This window comes from Pseudorasbora parva, chromosome 20, assembly GCF_024679245.1.
Source record: "Pseudorasbora parva isolate DD20220531a chromosome 20, ASM2467924v1, whole genome shotgun sequence".
Lineage (NCBI taxonomy): Eukaryota > Metazoa > Chordata > Actinopteri > Cypriniformes > Gobionidae > Pseudorasbora > Pseudorasbora parva.
In genome coordinates, this window is record NC_090191.1 from 24,267,643 (window position 1) to 24,289,529 (window position 21,887).

The window sequence follows — 21,887 nt, forward strand, 5'->3', positions numbered from 1 at the left end:
CTGGTTGTCCAACCAATGGCAGACAGGAAATGGGATCTGCAATACAAACATGTTATATATGCAGTCAAAATCGACTTATAGAGGTTGGACTGCTTTTCTAAGAAAATGATATTTGCTACGCCACATCCCTTTCCGATATCCTTGCTTGTATTGTGCAAACCTTACAGAGTTTACCAAGTTTAAAGGTTTAAAAGGTGCTTTCAGTTGAGCTTAACTTGTATTGGACATTGTGAACATTCCTTTAATAATAATATACACACATTATGTGCACTTAGAGTACATATTTAAGTGTGCACAGATCTTTGCCAAAGGCTTAGTGTCTGATCAAAGACCAACATCTGATAAGCTTATTATGGGTTAGAATGGAAACCACGAGTAAGTGGATGGTGACCAATCAACTTCTAAGGGTTCAAGAATAAGGAAAAATGGTTCGGCCATTTCAACATAATACAATCAAATAGACCAGCACTTTGCAGACACAGTACACAAAGTTATGTATATAAAATCAACTTACATGTTGTTCTTCTTTGTCCTTCCTGAATACATATTTCTGCTTTTTTTTCTAATAAATAATAATACTAGTTTGTGCCAAATGACTCAATAACATTTTTAAAAAGACTTTTAATTTTACTTTTTTCTTCATTACGATATCAGGACAGTTGTGTCAACTGTTTAGACTCAAAAAATATCAAAATTAATTTTGATTCAGAAATTAAAACGTCTCAGGTTACGTATGTAACCATGGTTCCCTGAGAGGGAACGAGACGCTGCGTCGAAACGCTAGGGGACGCCTCTGCGTGCCATGTCATGAAGCACTTGTGTAATCAGTCCAATAGCGGGACGATACGTCACGGGCGGGTGACGTCATCGACCAGGAAGCTATAAAGCATGCCCGGACCAAACAGTCACTAGCTTCTGGAAAAGTCGAACAAATCGATCACAGGCATGCCGGGAGTATGGCATCTCGACGCAGCGTCTCGTTCCCTCTCAGGGAACCATGGTTACATACGTAACCTGAGACGTTCCCTATCTCGAGGGAACTTCGAGCTGCGTCGAAACGCTAGGGGACCTCAATACCCACGCCGCCAGAGTCCCAAATGTCTGTATGTGTGAATCAACCCAGAAACACCCGGGACCCCGGTGTAGAGGCTACATCTAGATTGTAAAACCTCACAAATGTATGCGGAGAGGACCACCCAGCCGCATCACATACCTCTGACAATGAAACTCCCGAAATAAGAGCCATAGAGGCAGCCATACTCCTAGTGGAGTGGGCGCGGACCCTCATTGGTGAAGGATGTCCGGCCGACTCATAAGCGAGCGAAATAGCCTCGACTATCCACTTGCTAAGCATCTGCTTTGAAGCCGGTTTTCCCTTGCTCGGGGACCCAAAAACACACAAACAACTGTTCTGAGTTTCGCCACAGGGCAGCCCTGTGGACATATGCATCTAGGGCCCTGACCGGACATAGCAGATTTAGCTTCTCTTGGTCTTGACTAGTGAACGGAGGCGGACAGAAAGCCTGCAGCATTAGTGGTCCCGGCACATTAGTCGGGACCTTGGGAGCATATCCTTCCCTCGGGAAGAGAAATGCTTTTACCATTCCTGGTGCAAACTCCAGACAAGAGGGTGCCACTGCCTAAGTAGGCACCCTCGAGCGTGCCGCAGGTCTGCGCCTCAAAGTACCACGAAGGAAACGCATGACCCAAGGGTGTTTCCCCAATGATGCATTATCTAATGGAATATGATAAGCAGATATCGCCGACACATATACTTTCAGTGTTGACGGAGATAACCCTGCGGAGAATTTTTCTTGTAGGAACTCAAGAACTGAACCGAACGGGCAGTTAACAGGGTCCAAAGCCTGGTGCGTACACCAGGCGACAAAAACTCTCCATTTGAGTGCGTAAAGTCTCCTTGTGGATGGTGCTCTGGAGTGCAACATGGTCTCTATCACCTCAGTAGATAGACCCGTGTTTATGAACTGGGCCCCCTCAGGGGCCAAGCCCACCGTTTCCACAGTTCCGGGCGCGGGTGCAGTACTGACCCCCCCGGCCTGCGAAAGAAGATCTCTCCTGACTGGGATTTTCCAGGGAGGACCTTCTAGGAGAGACATAATGTCGGCGAGCCATACTTGGCCCGGCCAGAGCGGGGCTACCAATAAAAGCTGAACCCCGTCCCGGCGGACGCTCTCCAGCACTCCTGGGAGCAATGCCAGAGGGGGGAAGGCGTACAGACGCAGCCTCGGCCACGTCTGTACCATTGCGTCCAGCCCCAGCAGGGCTGGATGCGTGAGGGAGAAATATGCTGGACAGTGTGTCGTCTCTCGAGACGCAAACAGATCCACCTGGGCTCGCCCAAAGCGGATCCACAGCTCCTCCACCACCTCGGGTGGAGTCTCCATTCTCCCGGCATCACTCCCTGCCTCGACAGGGAGTCTGCCGCTACATACAGGACCCCCGGGATGTACATCGCCCTGAGCGAGAGCATCTTGCCGTGGGCCCATGTTAGCATATGACGCGTCAGCTTCCACACCCGACGCAATCTCAACCCCCCCTGGTGATTTATATACGAGACCACCGAAGTGTTGTCTGACCGAACTAACACATGGCGGCCCCGCAGGTCTGAGAGGAAGTGCTTGATTTTATATGATTGAAACACAGCCATCAGCTCCAGCTGGTTTATGTGCCAGGAGAGCTGACGGCCGCTCAGACCTTGGGCCGAGCGGCCACTCATGACCGCTCCCCAGCCAGTTAGGGAGGCATCCGTCGTTAGCGTTACGCGACGACAAGGAGCCCCCAGAACTGGACCTTGGGACAGGAACCAAGGATCTTTTCACTTCACTAAGGCACGTAGGCAGCGCCGCGTGACCTTGATCAAGCGAAAAAGGGTTTCCCCTCAGGGAGAACCCCTTGGTCCTGAGCCACCACTGTAAGGGTCTCATGTACCGCAGGCCAAAAGGTACCCCGTTGGACGCTGCTGTCATCAGCCCTAACACTCTCTGAAAGTGTTTCACAGTGAGTGACTGACCTAGCTTTATCTGGGTCACGGTATCCAGGATCGTTTTTATCCTGGGAGGGCATAGCCGAGCCAACATTATTTTCGTGTCCCAGACTACCGCCAGAAAAGTAGTACTCTGCAGCTTATAGGTGCCAGCACACATTTCTTTCCGTTCAACCTTAGCCCCAACACTCTCATATGGGCGAGAACAGCATCTCAATGCTGAACGCCCACTGTTTCGACTATGCTAACATCAGCCAATCGTCGATATAGTTGAGCACGCGAATGCCCTGGAGTCGCACCTGAGCCAGAGCTGCATTCACGCACTTGGTGAAAGTGTGGGGTGATTAAGCTAGGCCGAATGGCAGCACTCAATACTGGTAAGCTTCGCCCCCAAAAGCAAACCTGAAGACCTGTCTGTGCTGCGGAAGGATGGAGATGTGGAAGTATACATTTTTTTAGGTCTATTGTGACACACCAGTCCTCGGACCTGACGTGACACACGATCTGTTTTATCGTGAGCATTTTGTTTAGCTGATGCAGATCTAAAAATAGGCCTTAACCCTCCATCCTTCTTTGGAACTATGAAGTACCGGCTGTAAAAGCCCGACTCTCTGCAGAGGGGAGGGACCCGTGTATAGCCTCTTTTCGCAGAAGAGTCTGTACCTCTCGTTCCATGACCAGAGGCTGCTCGGGGGTTACTACCGTAGGAGTAACCCTGCTGAACACGGGTGGGTGTGACCCGAACCCTTTTTATAATGTGAGCAGGACCCATTCTGAGATATTCGGCAGAAGTTTCCACGCTGCCAGAAAATCTACTAAGGGAACCAGCCTCTCGAGGCTGGTCTCTGGATTTTCCTGGGTGGTCAGCCCGGTGTCCTGTAACGGATAACCGGCAGGTAGCAACCGAACTGACCGCCCCGGGGCCCTCACGAGAGGGCGCGAACATCCCCAAGCCGCTACGTTTCCGGGCGGACAAGGAGATATATGTTCGCCGGGGACCGCCGCGCCCTGAAGCACCAACGGTGGCAGGGTTGGCAGACCGGCCCCCCCGATGGCACCGGGAAAGAGCGGGCGCCTCGGCGAGCCGCACTCTCCCGGAGGGGACTGCCATCGGAAGTCCTGCGCCTCTGACGTCAGAACTTCTTAGCCGAGGCCTTCCTAGCAGTAAGGACGGCCCTCAGATCCGCCCTACCACGGGAAGGTCCCGGCTGAGCGCGTCGCCCGGATCCCCGATCTCTCTGCGGGGGGGGCCCCGAGCGGCCACGCTCTCTCTTTGTTTTGCTCGGTGTAGGTTTGAGAAAGGATGTACTCGGCTGAGGCTGCCCCGCCCGACAGCCCCAGAGGGACATTTTGATTTATTTATTTATTTATTATATATATATATATATTTATATTTCATATCTCAATATCAATATCCCCCAGCAGGTCTGCTTGTTTTATATGCTTGCAGGGCAACCGCCGTATACAAACCGGCGGCCGCCTGATCTGCTGCCGAATATGCCCTACCCCCAAAGCCGACTTTTTTTTTTTTTTTTTTACCGGCTTGTTGTGGGCAGCTGTGGGGCTGTGTGACGATGTGGACTCGGGGGAGAGATAGCTCGCAAGCGTCTCTTCCCCGCGAGACATCGTCGCCCTTTCTGAATGATAGATGCAGACCCATAATCTACGCGATGCCTCGGCAAACACGCGATCTGAGCCACTAAACTCAACCCCGTAATCTACACGCTGCCTCGGCAAGCGCGAGATCCGCGATCGAGTCATAGAATCTATATTGTAGACCCGTGATCTACACGCTGCCTCGGCAAACGCGAGATCCGAGCCACTAGATTCAGCCCCTCGTACTCTCAAACATACTGTCTGCTCGCCATTATATTGTTCTTTCTCTTTCTTATTTTATTTATATATTTATTTATTTTTTGGCGAACTTCTTGACACTCGGCCGGCCAGTCTAAACTTAACCTGGACACAGCGCGAGTTACACCAATAGCACCTCTTTTTATGAGTGTGTGTGTGTCGTTTTCTTTTGGCAGATCATCAGCGCTAACAACATCCAGTTCCTCGGAGCTGGAGTGCTGCTGCGCTTGTGCCTCAGCGCGAGCGGAAGAAAACCGCAGAGCGTGCTTCCAGCTCGCTAACTGAGGCATGAGATCCAGCGGGTAAAGGCAGAGATAGGGGATCACCCGTCTCTAACCCCGCCACTAGATCCAACTGCGATCCCCAGGACGCGAGCCTTCGCTGCGCCTCGGCAACAGCGGGACCCGAGCCCTGAGGACCGCGAGAAGCACTCTCCTCGAAGAGTGCCCGGCGTGATCTTAATATGCGCATTGGGAGTCTCTCGCAATGCTCGCAGCCGACCCCCTCGAGAGCTGACTGGGCATGCTCGAGCCCCAAACACATCACACATTAGGACGTGTGTATCCCCACAGGGAGGAACACAACACCTATACTGACTTGCCATATTTCTTTCTTTCTTTCTTTTTTGAACACACACACAATAAATGGACATACAATTCACACAGAGCGCTTGTGAAGACACAGAAGCTAGTGACTGTTTGGTCCGGGCATGCTTTATAGCTTCCTGGTCGATGACGTCACCCGCCCGTGACGTATCGTCCCGCTATTGGACTGATTACACAAGTGCTTCATGACATGGCACGCAGAGGCGTCCCCTAGCGTTTCGACGCAGCTCGAAGTTCCCTCGAGATAGGGAAACATGTCCGTCATAGACATACATAATTGTATTAATGTTTTTATACACTATAATAGTACATAGTCATTTTATGTGCTCTTTTTTTAGTGATTTTAGTATCTTGGCTGAACTAAAATCATTTTTAATTACAAAAAATACTTAAATGAGGATCACGGCATAGGCATAGTCTGTGTTTTGCTCTGTTATCAGTTTGTAAAATCAGCTCCTCCCATGGAAAACAAAACAGAAGTTTAATTTCCATCCTAAAACATCATTACACATGTAACAGAAAAATTCCGACAGGCTGTGGTGGAATATTAAACCACTGAATCAGAAAATAGAGGTGTGTGTTTTATAACAAGAATCTGTGTTATGAGCAGTCCTGGGAACAGCCCTCCAAGGCTAGTGCAACCTGGGAGAGATCTTAATAAAGCAATGGAGAAACAGAGAGAACGTGCCACTAGAGGAACAAGGTGCGAGCCAGTTTCTATTCGTGAAAATTAACTGAGCTGTGTGGCACAATTACACTCATCTTGCTTTTGTCCATTTGACACATGCAGTCGTGCACACACAAACTCATGCATCCACACACGCGCATGCTCGAGCCCAGTCTTTCGTCACACTGCCATAGCAACCGGCCCTGTTTCTGAGGACATGCTGCCAAATGAGGACTCAGATACCTGATGGGCGCATGCCAGCGAAAAACAGCTCGGCAGCGTATCGCTCATATGCATGCGTTTCCAGTAATGCATGATAATCCCTATTTGTCATAGTGACTTGCTTTTGGCTTCCTGCTGATTGTGCGCATAAAGCATGTGCCACTTTATTGTGGCAGATAAAACTCTTCGTTTAAGGTGGCCCATGTCCAGTCTCTGTATGGTCAAGGATCTGGATGCGAAAATGAGCTGGAACTTGTAAGAGCTTTAAACATTTATTGATATAAACAAAACCATGTAGTGTAAAACTATGAAAAATAGTGTATGCAAGTTATTTGTGAATTTGTAAATTACTTAATAGATTTTTGCTGTGCTTTCTAATGTTTCCTCCAAATGGGAGGAAATAACGTCTTCACTTGCAATTTAGCTGGCTGGCACAAAAAAATGACTACGGTACCAAAATTAATGTAAAAATAAGCAAATATCAACCAATTAATCAGCCTTGCTGACATATCATCCATCGCTACTTTTGTGGGTTAAATGAGCCAAGTGGTTCTTCACAAAAGAACAACCACCATGACACTCCTGAACACCTTGTAAACTTACAAATTAGGTTACAAAGATATTGTGACACTGTGAGCAAACCTGCAGGTCCGACAGCTGGGGTGTGATAAACAAATTTTGGAATTGCCTTTGATGAAATAGTTGCCTCCTTCAGTGCATCGAACAAAGAAATGTTTGTTATATTTAACCCCAAAATGAAAGAAACAACATAATTATTTTGCATAAAAAATTGGGTTGAATTTTGTTTTGTTAGAGTGCATTTAACATGTATCCTAATAAATGTAATGATTAAAAAATCATAGTGATCTCACTAAGCTGCCAATTTGTAACCAGAAATGCGTTCAACTATGCTCACTGAGCGTATCAGATCCTTACCCCAAAGCCTCTGATAAACTTCACCCCCTAGCTGGTCAGCTACCATTTAAAAAAAATAATGTTACATATCATAATTCATTTTATACATTGACAAATCACCAACAGGGCTGAATGATATATTGTTTTAGCATCGGTTTCGGAGTGATGCTCATCCGTGATTCTCACATCGCAGTATGTGCGATGTCAAGTATACACCGTAAAAAAAAAATCAGGTCCCAATTGAAAATTGTCATTTAATTTACAGAAATTAAATTTGGCCAAATGTGATCAGTCACAAGAAATTTTTTTTTTACAGTGTAGGGATCGTAGTTGAGGCGCCAATGTTCAACGCACGTGATTCTTGGATTAATTGCAAAGTTTAACCATCATATAGTAAAAGTTTATCATTTGCACATGTTTTAGGTCCTTTCAGTTTAAATATTGAAACGATATTAAACAATGTGAGTGCAAGAAGATTCTATTTGGTTTTCTGTGCTCACACACAGAGCAGCACAGTCAGCAGCACATGAACACAGAATTCTGTTCTCTTTCGCGTCTCTTTGTGCTTGAATGGACACGTAAATGCAAAAAGATGTAAAAAATGCCCTTCTCGGCGAGTAGCCTCATAAGCACAGGCTTACAGCTTACGCTTATGGCTTACTTGAACTTAAACAATTAAGAAGAAAAAAATAGGTGCATAGCATTATATTGATATTATACATATATTGACATTTATACCTTGTGTCGTTCATGTTACTCAAACAACAAAATACAAAGAAAAAATTACTTTTGTAGCTCTAACAGATTAATTATATTTAATTTATACAGTGAAGACTGTTATTTTACATTTGATTCTTCAATTTCTGTACCTGAATACTGTTAGACTTTACACTTTTTTAATTTATGTTTTTGTTTTATTGTATTTATCCAGTGTTTCCCACACATAGACTAATTTGTGGTGGTCCGCCACAGAATCAACACCGGCCGCCACTAGGGGTGTAATGATACAATTGTGTCACGATTCGATATGTATCTCGATACTGAACTCACGATACGATATTTATCTCGGTGTGTGTGTGTGTGTGTGTGTGTGTGTGTGTGTGTGTGTGTGTGTGTGTGTGTGTGTGTGTGTGTGTGTGTTTTATTTTTTATTATTTGGGTATTATTAACAAATATTCCCCCATTGCATTATTATACATAATGTTCAACATTATGTAGTCATTGTATGATTCTATGTAATAAGATAATTAAAGTAGTAATGTCACTGAAAACATTTTTCCCTCACGCATCAGTCACGCTTTCAATGCAGGCAGCATTCTCTCCCCATGCTTGCTATGTCCTGCCTCTCCCGCTATTAATGCAGTAGCCTATGTAAGAATGAACCATCTAAAATGCTTTGAATAATCATACTACTAAAACTAAATGTGATCTGGTAATTTAAATGAGGGTTGCGCTTTCACTTGTTTTTTTATTTTATTTTATTTTTTATTTTAGAAATCCTTCAGGTTTCATAATGAATGTCTTCATTTGTGTTTGGAAGTTAAATGAAAAATTACATGATGGTGAGTAGCATGATGACAGAATCTACATTTGTGGTAGCCTAGATTTTCTTAATTTGTGTTTGGGTGAATTATACCTTATTAATAGGTCCACTATTTAAGCCTTGGATAAAACAACTATATATCGCGAATCATATCATTTCCATCAGCGATACATATCGTCACATTTTCAAATCGCGATATATCGTTTAACGATATATCGTTACCCTCCTATCCGCCACATATTGCATTTCGTCAAAGATGCATGCATATTCGTTCAGCTGCATTTCCTTAGCTCTCCTTCCGCCTCTTGTGCAAATCTGTCTCTCTCTCTCACACACACACACACACACACACACACACACACACACACACACTCACTTACTCTCTCTCACACACACACACACAACCGGTGCGTTGCATTCGATCGTAAGTCAATAAAACCAGAGCCGTTGAATAACAGAGTTGCGACATGCATTCATCTCGTGGCAGCGTGCGGTCACGTGATCACGGCCCTCTTAATAGTTCTAAACAAACCAGCACATTCATTGCAAGTCACAGTCAATCAATACATTTGAATAGAAAACAGCTTCACTGTACAGGTATTTGCAGCAATTTTTGGTTAACAGTACAGGATTGATGGAGATGCAACATTGTAATGTTATGCTCTTCTTGTATTTCTCCCTGAGATATTCCTTACTATCATTGTCAAATGTGACCATACAACTATTTTTTAATTAAATAAATGTTATTAAATAAACTATATTTTATTTTAGTAATATTTATTGAATATTTTGAGGAGATCTTTTGGTACTAAATACTATTTGTGCACTAACTATAGTCCATTAATGACCACTTAAAATATTTTTCTTCTAATATTTATATTACAATTAGTGTAGTAATTAAGGTTAAAATAGAGAATTCCAACGCAAAGAGGCAAATTAGTCATTTTGTGGCCGGATTTTTTTTTTTTTTTTAATGCCATTACCCACGAAGTGCCTGTATGGCTCTTTAATAAATAATAATCAAGTTGCTTAAAGTATTGCAGATCATAACTTTGCTTACTTAATTTGTAGGTTTTACATTTGTATACATGTTAGACATGGTAAAATACTAGATTTCTTTAAAAGTGAAAGAAATTTACACCCACACACACACCCACACCCCCACACACACACACACACACACACACACACACACACACACCCCTCACCGCCACCACCACACATTGCTTTTGAATCTGTGGGAAACATTGTTATCTTTGCTTTTAACTTGTTTATTGTTTCTATGCATATTCACTCCCTTACAAAATCACCCCAATTATTCTAGAATGATTCATTCTTTCCAAATAGATTCATGTCATAGATTCAAAACCCCAATTATTCTAGAATGATTCATTCTTTCCAAATAGATTCATGTCATAGATTCAAAACCCCAAATTATTCTAGAATGATTCATTCTTTCCAAATAGATTCAAGTCATCTAATGAAATAGTTTTTAATATCGCACTGCCAATTTTGATTTTTCAAAATGTGCTTTGATATGGCATTTTATGTGCCATATACTTGATAAAATGTTCTTTTGATATGAATACTCTTTAGCAGAAATACTTTTAGCTTTTCTCTTACGTTTGTCTGTCTTATGTTATATATATATATATATATATATATATATATATATATATATATATATATATATATATATATATATAATATATATATATACACACACACATTTATTACAAAAAAAAATTTGCTGAAAGCTTATGATGAAAGCTGGATTTCATTATTTAATTTGGAAGAACTCTAAAACCTGCTAAACCTGTCTAATGAATGTTTGCAATCTTTCAGTATAAAGAAAAATATCATCACATTTCACCTCAGGCACTATTAAAGAACATCTTTTGTTTTTCTGGTCCTGAGTGATTATGTAAGCCACAGCATTGAGAAATCACAAGTCTTTTTCATTTGGATTATTCCACAAAACATACATTTTATGAATTGCATAATCATAATAATTGATAGCAGCAGGCCTTTATGTTTGTCGCCCTTCACAATCGGAAATTTCCATCCACAAGGTTTGCTTGAGATTTGACACAATGACCACTCTTTTTTTTCTCTGGTCCTCTGAGAATACTTCTCCCCATTTTTGTACAGACCACGATTGATAACAGACTTACATCACAGCCCTATCTGTGAAACACAACTCCAGCATGTCTCAACACACTGACACCATGTGACAACTCTAATGCAATGCTTTGTCGCACTGCCCCGTCTTATTAGATTACAGCAAACACACGCTCTGTATTGTATAACACACTTCAAGCCCTTCTAGTGATCCTCACATGCAGATACATTTTCACGTGTTGTTTTTGTTTGAGATCTGTTAGGATTTCAAGTCAGAATTTTCACAAGATGAACTGTAATTTCTTTTTACATTTTGGGTCAGTTGATGGAACTGTAATCAACTTGATCTGTTGGGTCAGTGCTATATCTTTATTTTTTTGTATCTTTAAAGGGGTCATGACATAAGAAATCGCATTTTCCTTCATCTTATGACATATAAGACATCTTTGTTTGTACCAATAAGAGATCTTTGTTAAAGTGCCCCTATTATGCTATTTTTAAAGGCTCCTAATTTTTTTTGGAGGTCTCCAACAACAGGTTTACAAGCATCAAAGGGTCAACAGTTTAATTTTCTCATAATATACATTGTACATCACCACATTTTTCTATGATTCTCAAACGACTCAATGATTTAGGGTGCGTTCACACTTGTAGTTTGGTTAGTTTGGTTCGTTTGGCCAGGATACAAAAACAAAACATATAGTCCTGGTCCGTTTGGCGTTCACATTGGCTTTTTTAACAGCGACCCTAAGGGTGCGTTCACACTTGTAATTTGATTAGTTTGGTTTGGTTTGGTTGTTTGGTCCAGATCAAAAAACAAAAACAAAACATATAGTCCTGGTCCGTTTGGCGTTCACACTGGCATTTTTAACAGCGACCCTAAGGGTGTGTTCACACTTGTAATTTGGTTAGTTTGGTTCATTTGGTCTGGACCAAAAAACAAAAACAAAACATATAGTCCTGGTCCACTTAGCATTCACACTGGTATTTTTAACAGCGAACCTAAAGTTACCGCAACAAAGGCATAGGGAGACGCTCACAACCTGATTGGTCGGCTTATAAGACGTAGGAGCTTGCTTACCGAACATTCAAAACAATGCTGTGTGTTGGATTAAACGTGATCATTTTTCCGTACATATGGCATTATTTTTACCCGCTAAGAACTCATGAAGAGCTCATAAAATGTTCAAAACATTCAAAACAGCACTAGCATTTCCTCCGTTGTATGCAGAAAAGAGACAGGCATCTCTTATTCAAAAGAGACGGCAGCTCTGTCGTCTGTACCGACTAATGTGCAACACGGATCCTTTGATGAGAAGAACCAGGTATGCTTTTTGTGTGTTTTTTCTAGCATTTTTGAAACATGCTTGTCAGACCAAATATTGAAGAGGCACTTCCTCGTTGCTCTACGTTTGCCCTCTAACGTTAACGTTGCACATTTTGGATACACCGACCTTTCCGCGTCGTCAAATCAGCTGACTTGTAGCGTCGCATCTTGTGACATTACGTCCGGTTTTTGGTTTGTTTACATGTCTTTGGTCCGTGTTGCGTTCATATATCAGTCGAACCACACCAGAGTTAGTTTGGAAGCGGACCGAGCGGAGTGCGCACCAGGGTTTGTTTTAATCCAACCAAACAACACACAGACAAGTGTGAATGCACCCTTAGTTTCTCTAAATCCCTCCTTTCCATGAGCCTGCTCTGCTCTGATTGGCCAGATGGCCCAGTTTGGTGTGATTGGTCTATTGCTAACAGCGCGTTACGGAAGCTAAACCCCCATTACCATAACTGTACTTCAGCTCTGGAGGCTTCCTAAAGCTCAGTGATTGCACACACTGTAAAGACAGTAATGATGACGTCGATTTTACCATATCAATCCGAGTGCGAGTTCGGAAGAACTTGTTATTCAACCCGAACCTCCATCGGAAGGACAACTTTAGCAGGATGTTTCTCAGTGATACGCTACTCGGTATGAGGCAGATACCTGCGCTCTCGCGGGTCACAACGCAATAAACTGTGGCACGGGACTAGATTTGTTAAACGAGTGTGGGCACAGGCAGTAACGTGTGTGTGTGTGTGTGTGTGTGTGTGTGTGTGTGTGTGTGTGTGTGTGTGTGTGTGTGTCAGTGTGTGTGTGCGGGATGCGGGAGAATAAAACTATTTACGATTTAGACTCCCGCAAAATAGAAATATCTAAAAAATAAAACAAATAAATTGTTATCTATTGCACAAAAGCAACAAGAACAACTAAAACAAAATAAAAACAATTTACTGTTGCAAGCATAGGCAGAGTTTCTGTTTATTACGTTTTTGCTGCGTTGTGCACTGTAGCCAATCACGGACATATGTGTTGATTTCTAAAACACAATGGCCAATCAGATCGGGTGCATTTAAGATAGAATCCACTCACCGCTCAAAACGAGTTTTTGTTCAGTACTGAGTTCTGCATGCTGGCAGAAATCCTCTGATTATGACAAAGAAAGTGTAGACATTATGAAAGATTCATTGTGCTGTCAGCTTCATAACGGAGCTTTGTAAGATCGCAATGAACTGAGAGGTCAGCTTTTTAGGAGTTATTAAGGGAACGCACCTTGCGCGCATTCTGCGATGTTAAACCCTGCACGTGCTTGCTTTAAAGCTACACTGTGTGATATTTTCCCCCATCTAGTGGTGAAAAGGTAAATGACCATCCAGTGAATATTAGTTTCTGTTCCTCTCAATTCCGATTTCGTTTTAACTCCTACGGTGGCCGATTTAGTCCAATATTAACATGGCTTCCAGTTTGACCTCGTCCATGAGTGCCATCGAGTGTTAAAACACGAAAGGCGAAGCTTGAATTTACGGGTATGTCCCTCTTTGGCTAATGTACTTTTAAGATGGAGGGCTTTTATGTAGGCTTTTGTGGGCGGGCGCGGGGCAAAACATGAATGTTGCGGGTGGGAGCAGGAGAAGGTAAATTCTGTCCTGTGCAGATCTCTCGTTTGAGGTTCATTATGATATGTTGCAACTGTAATTCCTCACTATCAGCATTAACAAAGTTTATGTCTATCAACAAGCCGATGTGTATATTTCTAATTTATAGCAGTGTGCATTTGGGAACTGTATCAATAACAGCACATACGTTAAACGTAAGCATTTGTAAAACAAATCTTAAGCAGTTTTATGTAATAGTGGCCCACAACTAATTATCAGAAGTATCTCAGTAAGACAGTAATAGCGAGAGTTTTTTGAACACCAGGTATAAAATATATACATCAATAATTATTTATACTTACAGGTTGTGATTCGGAGGAGCAAGCTAGTCCAAATAAGTTACTGACCCATCTTTCAAGAGTAAGTAAATAACTTAATTTATCATGCACTTTCGACTTTACAACTTTGGATAACGTTTATATTCAGACACTGCATTAAAGGGAATTTAATAGGGGCACTTTAATACATACTGCAACTTTTAAACCTCATTCTAAACAAAGCATTTATTTATGCTCCAAAAACCACTCATTGGGTGACCTGTGACATCACACGGGCAAACACATTTGCATATGACTGCGTTCAGAGCAAGACATTGACGAATATTTTTACATCATCACACCATAGGCCCACTATCATTAAGTCATATAAATATGTTGTACGACTAATGTGTGAAATGTTTAATAATAATACATTTAAAAAGACACACCATTGGTTAAGTCAGCTGACTGCTTAAACAAACAGGGCAATGTTTTGAAAGTGCCACAGAGCCACAGTGTTTACATTCTTTACAAGTCAACCAACAAATAGCTTACTTGTATCTGTCTCTGTATTAAACTAGGAAAAAATATTTGCAACAATTTCACTTTTCCTTTAAATCCCGAAGCATGCACTACAGTAGCTACTCTATTATTTTCTGTCACAGCACCACGTAAACATTTGACCCTACAGGGACGTAGCTGCGCTAACACCTGTAATTGGAAAGACTCCTTCAGAAGGAAGAGAATGAGCGTAAAGAGGACACATTATTTTAATTATATCTCACCACAGAGGCCTGTAGCCCAGAGGGACTTATCAATACACCCATCCAGGGGAAAGACAGAGAGACAGAGACATGGTCACAGTCACACAGACGCATACACAAGTGGATCTCTGAAACAAAGAGTCTCTCAGATGACCCAAGATGAACAGTTTGTTCTTTTGGAACCCAATAAAATCATGACTCGCACACTAATTTGAGCATGTAAACTCCTAATGAAGACTAACAATCTCATTTGGTATTCCCAAAACATCTTCTATTGAATCCATGTCTCACAAAACACACTGAGTCATCAAACACCTGACACTCTGAGGAGTTCTTTGGCTGTTTCCTTTGTAAACTTGCCTCTTTTGAAGGGTTTGGATTAACCTTAAAGTCAAAATGTGAAACTATTCAATGAGAATTTTCTTTTTTCTTTTTTTGTATGGGTGAGGAATTGACTGGGAAGTGATCTTACAAAGACTGCATTATCTACAAATGTAGACTAGCATGTCTCAATGGAATGTAAATCATTTAAAAATTCAATATAATGAATCTGTTTTCTGTATTTAATCATGTTAAGTGCAATTTCTTTTAAATTATTAGTGTAAAATTAGTAATTATAGTAATTTAACATTACATTATAGGCCTAAACAGCAAATGATCCATATGAAACAGTATATATTCCTTACAGAAATTAATGTGCTTATTTTCTTAGACCTACAGAATCTGTTTTACGGTTAGTTAATATTATTCTCCTTGCTTATACACTCTTGCATCAGCCAAGTTGCAGAAATCACACAAAAGGAGATGTTAGGCAGAATGATCATCATCCACTTTTATTTTATAGAAAGAAATGCAGTGTATGTGAATGGTGAAACATTCTTCAAAACATTTTCATTTTGTGTTTTGAACACTTGTTACTATCCCTTGTAACAAGGGTCAATTTTGATTTTAAAAGCATTATAGCTGTACCACAAGTGGAAAACACCCATGAATTGTTGTGTTGGAGTGCTTTGTGAGGTTAATTTATTGAACGGCTCTCTGAACTTTCACTCTGGTGACATCATTGGAATGTGAACGGTATGTACATCAAAGCTGCTTAAAACCCTCAAACCATGACGTGCCAAAAGACCGATCTATGCTTTCACTCACTCACCCACACGCCCACAACTACTCTTTAACAAATAACACTACCATAACTTGGTTAAATGACCAGGTTCAAATTAACTTGATCATGACCAGTATATTCTGCATCACTAAGGGTCTTTACAATTCCTTGTGTTTTTCATTAAAGGTCCCGTTCTTCTCGTGTTTTTGAAGCTTTGATTGTGTTTACAGTGTGCAATATAACATGAGTTCATGTTTCGCTTGTAAAAAAACAGTAGTTTTCACACAATTTACTTATTTGTACACCGCTGTTTTCTCTGTCCTAAAAACGGCCTGATGATTTCCTTGTTCTATAAAGTCCCTCCTTCGGAAACACGTAACGAGTTCTGATTGTGCCAGCGCTTCCCGTGTTGTGATTGGACAGCAGCTTAGCGCACTTTGCCCGGAAAGGTCCCGCCTCTTACCATAACAGGGAGATGCAAGAGCTGAATGCGCGCTCTTCTCCACGTGGGAGAGCAACAAAACCACGCCCCCTATTTTGCGTGTACTTGTGGGCGGAGGGTTAGTCAACAAACTGTTCTAGTGACGTCATTCCATCCCTGCACTTCCTGCTGTAGTCCAAACCGGCCGTTCGCTGTAGGCTTTGAAAGGGAACTTCTGTTAAATAAAATATCTCGCTTGGCATTGAACTTTGAGCTTTATAATTTTACAGGTATTATTTATGCTCTAACAGCAACATTACACACTAACTAAAGTTTGAAAGATGGAATCGCAAAGAACGGGACCTTTAAAGGAGATATTAAAGGGCAAGGTGATGTATAACTTGTGTGTGTGTGTGATCAACAGAGAGATGGTCTGAGGTTTACATGGTTTACAGACATTAGTGCTGCTACATTAGGCCCAGTTCATCTGTTCATTTTCATCCCTGTAGTTGCAAACACAACACACACACCTCCGCTGAGACCAGCTGTCCAGCAATCAGTTGGGTTATCACACACAGGTTGAAGATTATGATCCGCACTACACCACACCCCGACCTCTATGGTGCATAAACACTAGAGATTTCCTGCCAAAAGCTACTAAAGCAACATCTAATGGAAATCAAAAGCACCAGCTGTTAAATAGCCAAGTGAGGTTTTGGCTATATACAGTATTTTGAACCATTTTGATATTTTCAGCCATAATCATCAGCCAAAATCTCACTTGGATATTTCACAGTAATTTTAATTTTGTGTAAAAATCCAGATACATCCTTGTCAATGGTTTAACCATTTTTTTTTATTGTTTTAAGATAGTATAATGTGGTTTGTTGTAGTTTTTTTCAATTATATTATTTTTAAATTAAGAAAATAGTGTAAACAAATTGTTGATTTAAACAAATTTGTGAACATTTTCATGTCATCATTTTTATTTTGTGATAATAAAATAAGATTGTGATTTTGTGATCTGGTTGTGATTGACCAGTTGATAATACATTATCCTGCTTATTTATTACCTGGGTACTTACCAAATAAGCAAATAATTAAAAAAAATGCTAAAATATCAAATCATCAAGTCAAATCATCATCATTATTATTATCATTATTATTATTATTATTACTTGAGAAGGAATATTAAAAATATAGAGTATTAGTATTGCGTGTTTTGCCATTGACCAAGTTGTTATCTAGATATGTGCATCGTTGACACTGAAAGAAAATCACATTTGTTCCACCACAAATCTCTGTGCAAATGTGTTGTGTATGATGAATTACTTTCATATAAATCTACAAGATTACTGGGCAAAGAAAAATATCATATCTGTCCATGAAAAATATAAAACGCCTCTTTTTTTCTATCGGATTAGATTTAAAATATTATTGGATTTTATTGCAATTTAAGCGCTTATCGAAATACTACTATTACAGCATTTTATAGCCAAACATTTGGCACTTTGAGCGATTGCATCGGCATGTGAGTGTTCTGGCAGCTAAACCCTGTCAGGTGTCAATGCACCCTGGGTCGACTACGACACAGTGCCTGATACGGGACTGTTTCAGACAAACACATGAATTCACCAAACCCTCCATGTGCTGGTCATTTGCAAACCAAAGAGGTATTCCATATTTAATACTCAGAGAGAGAGAGAGAGAGTGTGTGTGTGTGTGTGTGTGTGTGTGTGTGTGTGTGTGTGTGTGTGTGTGTGTGTGTGTGTGTGTGTGTGTGTGTGTGTGTGTGTGTGTGTGTGTGTGTGTGTGTGTGTGTGTGTGTGTGTGTGTTGGTTCCTGTCTTTCACCACTCTATTGCTGCCACTGTGGGTAATTTGAACACATTGAGTTTGTGTGTCTGTGTGCGTCTGCGTGTTGCCTGGAGACGAGCCGCTGTATTCAAGATACCATCTAGCTAGCATCTAGCAGTGGATACTGAGGTCAAAATGACTGCAGACAGTAATGGTTTAAACATGAAATTTCAGATTACAGGGATAGTTAACCCAAAAATAAAAATTGGATTTGCCTACCCCCAGTGCATCTAAATATACATATAGCTTCCTCACCGATCGGTCAAATTAGGCATCTACATAATATTATATATATATATCTATAGCCAGTTTGAGCTTACCAGACGGAAGTAATGGCCAATGGGAACACTAGATGAGTTTCTTAGGGATATGAGGTAAAAAATAAGAAAAAACATAAGTATTGTTGTGTTTCTCATAGAAACAGATCAGTTCGTGTCTTAAGATGTCAATGTGTCATCACAAGCAGCAAGGTTTTTGTGCATGTTGTATACCGGTAAACATGTTTTTTGTTTGTTTGTTTTGCTTTCATAGAATTGTTACTAATTCACATGCATTATATGACTAGCACACAGCAACGGTTGGAGTTAAAAGTCTTAATTTGTGTTCTACTGAAGAAACAAAGACACCTTGTTGGATATTGGATGCACTGTGGGTAAGCAGATAAACATCAAATTTAAGTTTTTGGGTGAACTAACCCAGACACAACTGATAACGCAACTGATTTAATCCGTTGCAATTAGATTTAATCCAACATTTTCACTGGCCCGCAACACAAAAACATGCATGCATACAAACATTTATTAGGTCTATATTATACTGTGTATGATGTTGCTTTATGGACAGCATTTAAATTAAGTTTATTATCAATAAATGTTGATAACAAACATAATGTATTATGCTGTGATATGAGCATTTTGAAAAGTGGTTAAACTGCAATAAAATCCAATAATATTTAAAAATCTAGATAGATAGATAGATAGATAGATAGATAGATAGATAGATAGATAGATAGATAGATAGATAGATAGATAGATAGATAGATAGATAGATAGATAGATAGATAGATAGATAGATAGATAATACTACTTTTATTTATATTGTATACAAATCTTTCACATTTGAATGTACTGTATAATAATAATAATATGAAATGATTAAATAAATAAAAAATCCGATCACTGACTGGATTTAAAAGTCTGTATAGGAAGCATTAAAAAAATTCTTGCAGGCCATATTATTTTATATTATTACACATTCTTTTAACATGATAATAATCTTTGATTGAAAAAGACAAGATTCCGTGCAATATAATAAAGACATTATATAATAGTGGGCCTAATATAATAATTTATTATTCTTTTATTAATTCCAAATAAAATGTTAATTTATTAATAATATCAATTTCTGATAATCTCAGTTTGCTTAGGAGGTTTATTTACGCATTAAAAAGAAGAGGATGTTGTTACCTCATCAAAATGATCTCATTCCCACAACCAATCTAAATATGCCTCCTCCCGCCCAGTCACCATATATATATATATATATATATATATATATATATATATATATATATATATATATATATATGCAAGATTAATTTACTTTTTTTATGCATGATCAGAAATGTAGAATAAAGCTCTGGCCCTCTGGTCAACTTCTCTAGCGGTGGTCCCGGGCAAGTGAAGTCCTTATTGTTAAATCATAGGCTAGAGCCTGTTATGGATAGAGGGGGCTTGTTAATTAAGGGGTTTCCTACAGGCAGTCCAGAGAATGCATGTACACCTCAACACAAGCCTTGCCTTCATCTGTCATGAACCTGCGGTTAGTCTCAAATGTTTAATCTATCACATCATGTTTACGTGCTGACACACAGATGATCAGTGGCGCGAGACGTCATGCTCAAATGTACCATCATTTCACAATAAGAAGGCAATGAAGCAACAGGTCGCCAGTCCCAGACCCCTCCTCCTACATTTAAACGCATCCTCACCACAGCAGCTCATTACCAATAGACCCTTCAAAAGATGCATTTCCGCCTAACGTTACTTAAAGCTCTTCTTTTAGTTTCCAGTGCACCACACACAGTGTGTGGGGGGTTTGTTTTGAGTGCACTGCGACAGTTTCATTGACAGCTCTGTTACTTTGTGGCCATTTATGGGAACGATCAATATTTCCTTCTGTCTAAATGCTCTGTTATTAACTATGTATAATCATTCTGAACGAAACTAGTGAAATGTTGACCACCTCCTCGACAGGCAGCCTATGAAGTTAAGAAACATATAAAGCAACATAAACATAAAAAAGCTATAAAGCAACACTCCCGAATGCTTCAAATGCCAACCAAACTGAAACTTTCCTTTATAGATTTGATGGTAACTACAGCGTATGTTGTTTTAATGGCTGTCTATAAAGCAGTTATAACGAAGGGAGAGTTTAGGCCCCTCATATATGTTTAATTGTTTCTTACCGAGCAGCAGGAGTTTGACCTCCCTGGCCGCTTTCTCCCCGTCATCTCTCAGGTTTCTGTCGATCATTTTACTCCTCTCCACCGCCGCCTTATCCTCCGTGCTTAACGTACAGCCCATCCTCACGACGATCCGAACCGTTTCAATCTAACGCACAGTATTCAACATGCACCAGCTCCCTCTCCGGAAAACCACACGCCCTTCTTTAAAAAAAACCCAGAACCGAGCGCAAAAGGGGGTCTTGGAAATCAAAAGAGAGAGGATATTGTCTGACTCTTGCCTTGTTCGATCAAACTATTCCTTTTGCTTCCTTTATTTCACCGTAAATCCCGTCAAAGGGATGAAAAAGGGGTCCGTAAAAGCGTAGCGATCCGCTCCCCAGCGCGTCAGTATTCACACGGGCTCGCGCTGCTTCCTGTTCGCATGCATGCAGGCGCGTTCACGTGCGCGAGGGGACGCGCGCTCTGCCTCAGCATCAGCAGTTAGAGGACATGAATGAATGATGCAGGGCGAGGCGCAGGACGTGTCATCATCACTCGATGCTCTTCCCGTCAGGGCGAAGTCGCCTGTCTGTGTCCACTTTCAAACAGACCGGCAGGATGAACAGGAGTTATTCAATTCATTTGTATGGGTTTATCCTCCTCTTAAAATGTAAAAAAGTTAGAAATACTTTAATTAATTTACTTAAAGGGATAGTTCACACAAAAAAATGAAAAATTCTGTCATCATTTACTCGCCCTCAAGTTGTTTCAAACCTGTTTGAATTTCTTTCTTTTGCTGAACAATTTCATTTTCCAATGTGGAAATCAATCTCACCCATCAACTGTTCGGTTACCCATATTCTTCAAAATATCTAATTTTCGATTCAGCAGAAGAAATAAATTCATACTGTTTTGGAACAACTTGAGGGTGAGTAAATGTTGACAAAATCCAATGTTTTGGGTGAACTATTCCTTTTAAGTAAATATCTTGCCTATTAAGCTGCCATGCATGATTGTTTTATTTTTATTTATTATAATAAAAAAGTAAAAGAAGATCTTTCTAGCCAAACTGTTACATGGTTTGAATTCAATGTCATGCACTTCATCTTATTCCAAAAATTGCTATAGTTATAA

At 40.7% G+C, this 21,887-nt stretch overlaps 1 protein-coding gene and 1 long non-coding RNA gene across 2 annotated transcripts in view; one reads left to right on the forward strand and one right to left on the reverse strand.

The window, feature by feature from the left end:
* gnai1 (guanine nucleotide binding protein (G protein), alpha inhibiting activity polypeptide 1) overlaps positions 1-21,206 on the reverse strand; it is a 33,854-nt gene extending 12,648 nt beyond the window's left edge. The window contains exon 1 of the mRNA XM_067428585.1: positions 20,775-21,206. Coding sequence (XP_067284686.1) covers positions 20,775-20,892 — 118 coding nt within the window. The 5' untranslated portion in view covers positions 20,893-21,206. The remainder of the gene's footprint in view (positions 1-20,774) is intronic.
* Positions 1-21,887, forward strand: part of LOC137049860 (uncharacterized) — a 52,679-nt gene that overhangs the window by 27,331 nt on the left and 3,461 nt on the right. The gene's annotated exons all lie outside the window — the stretch shown is intronic.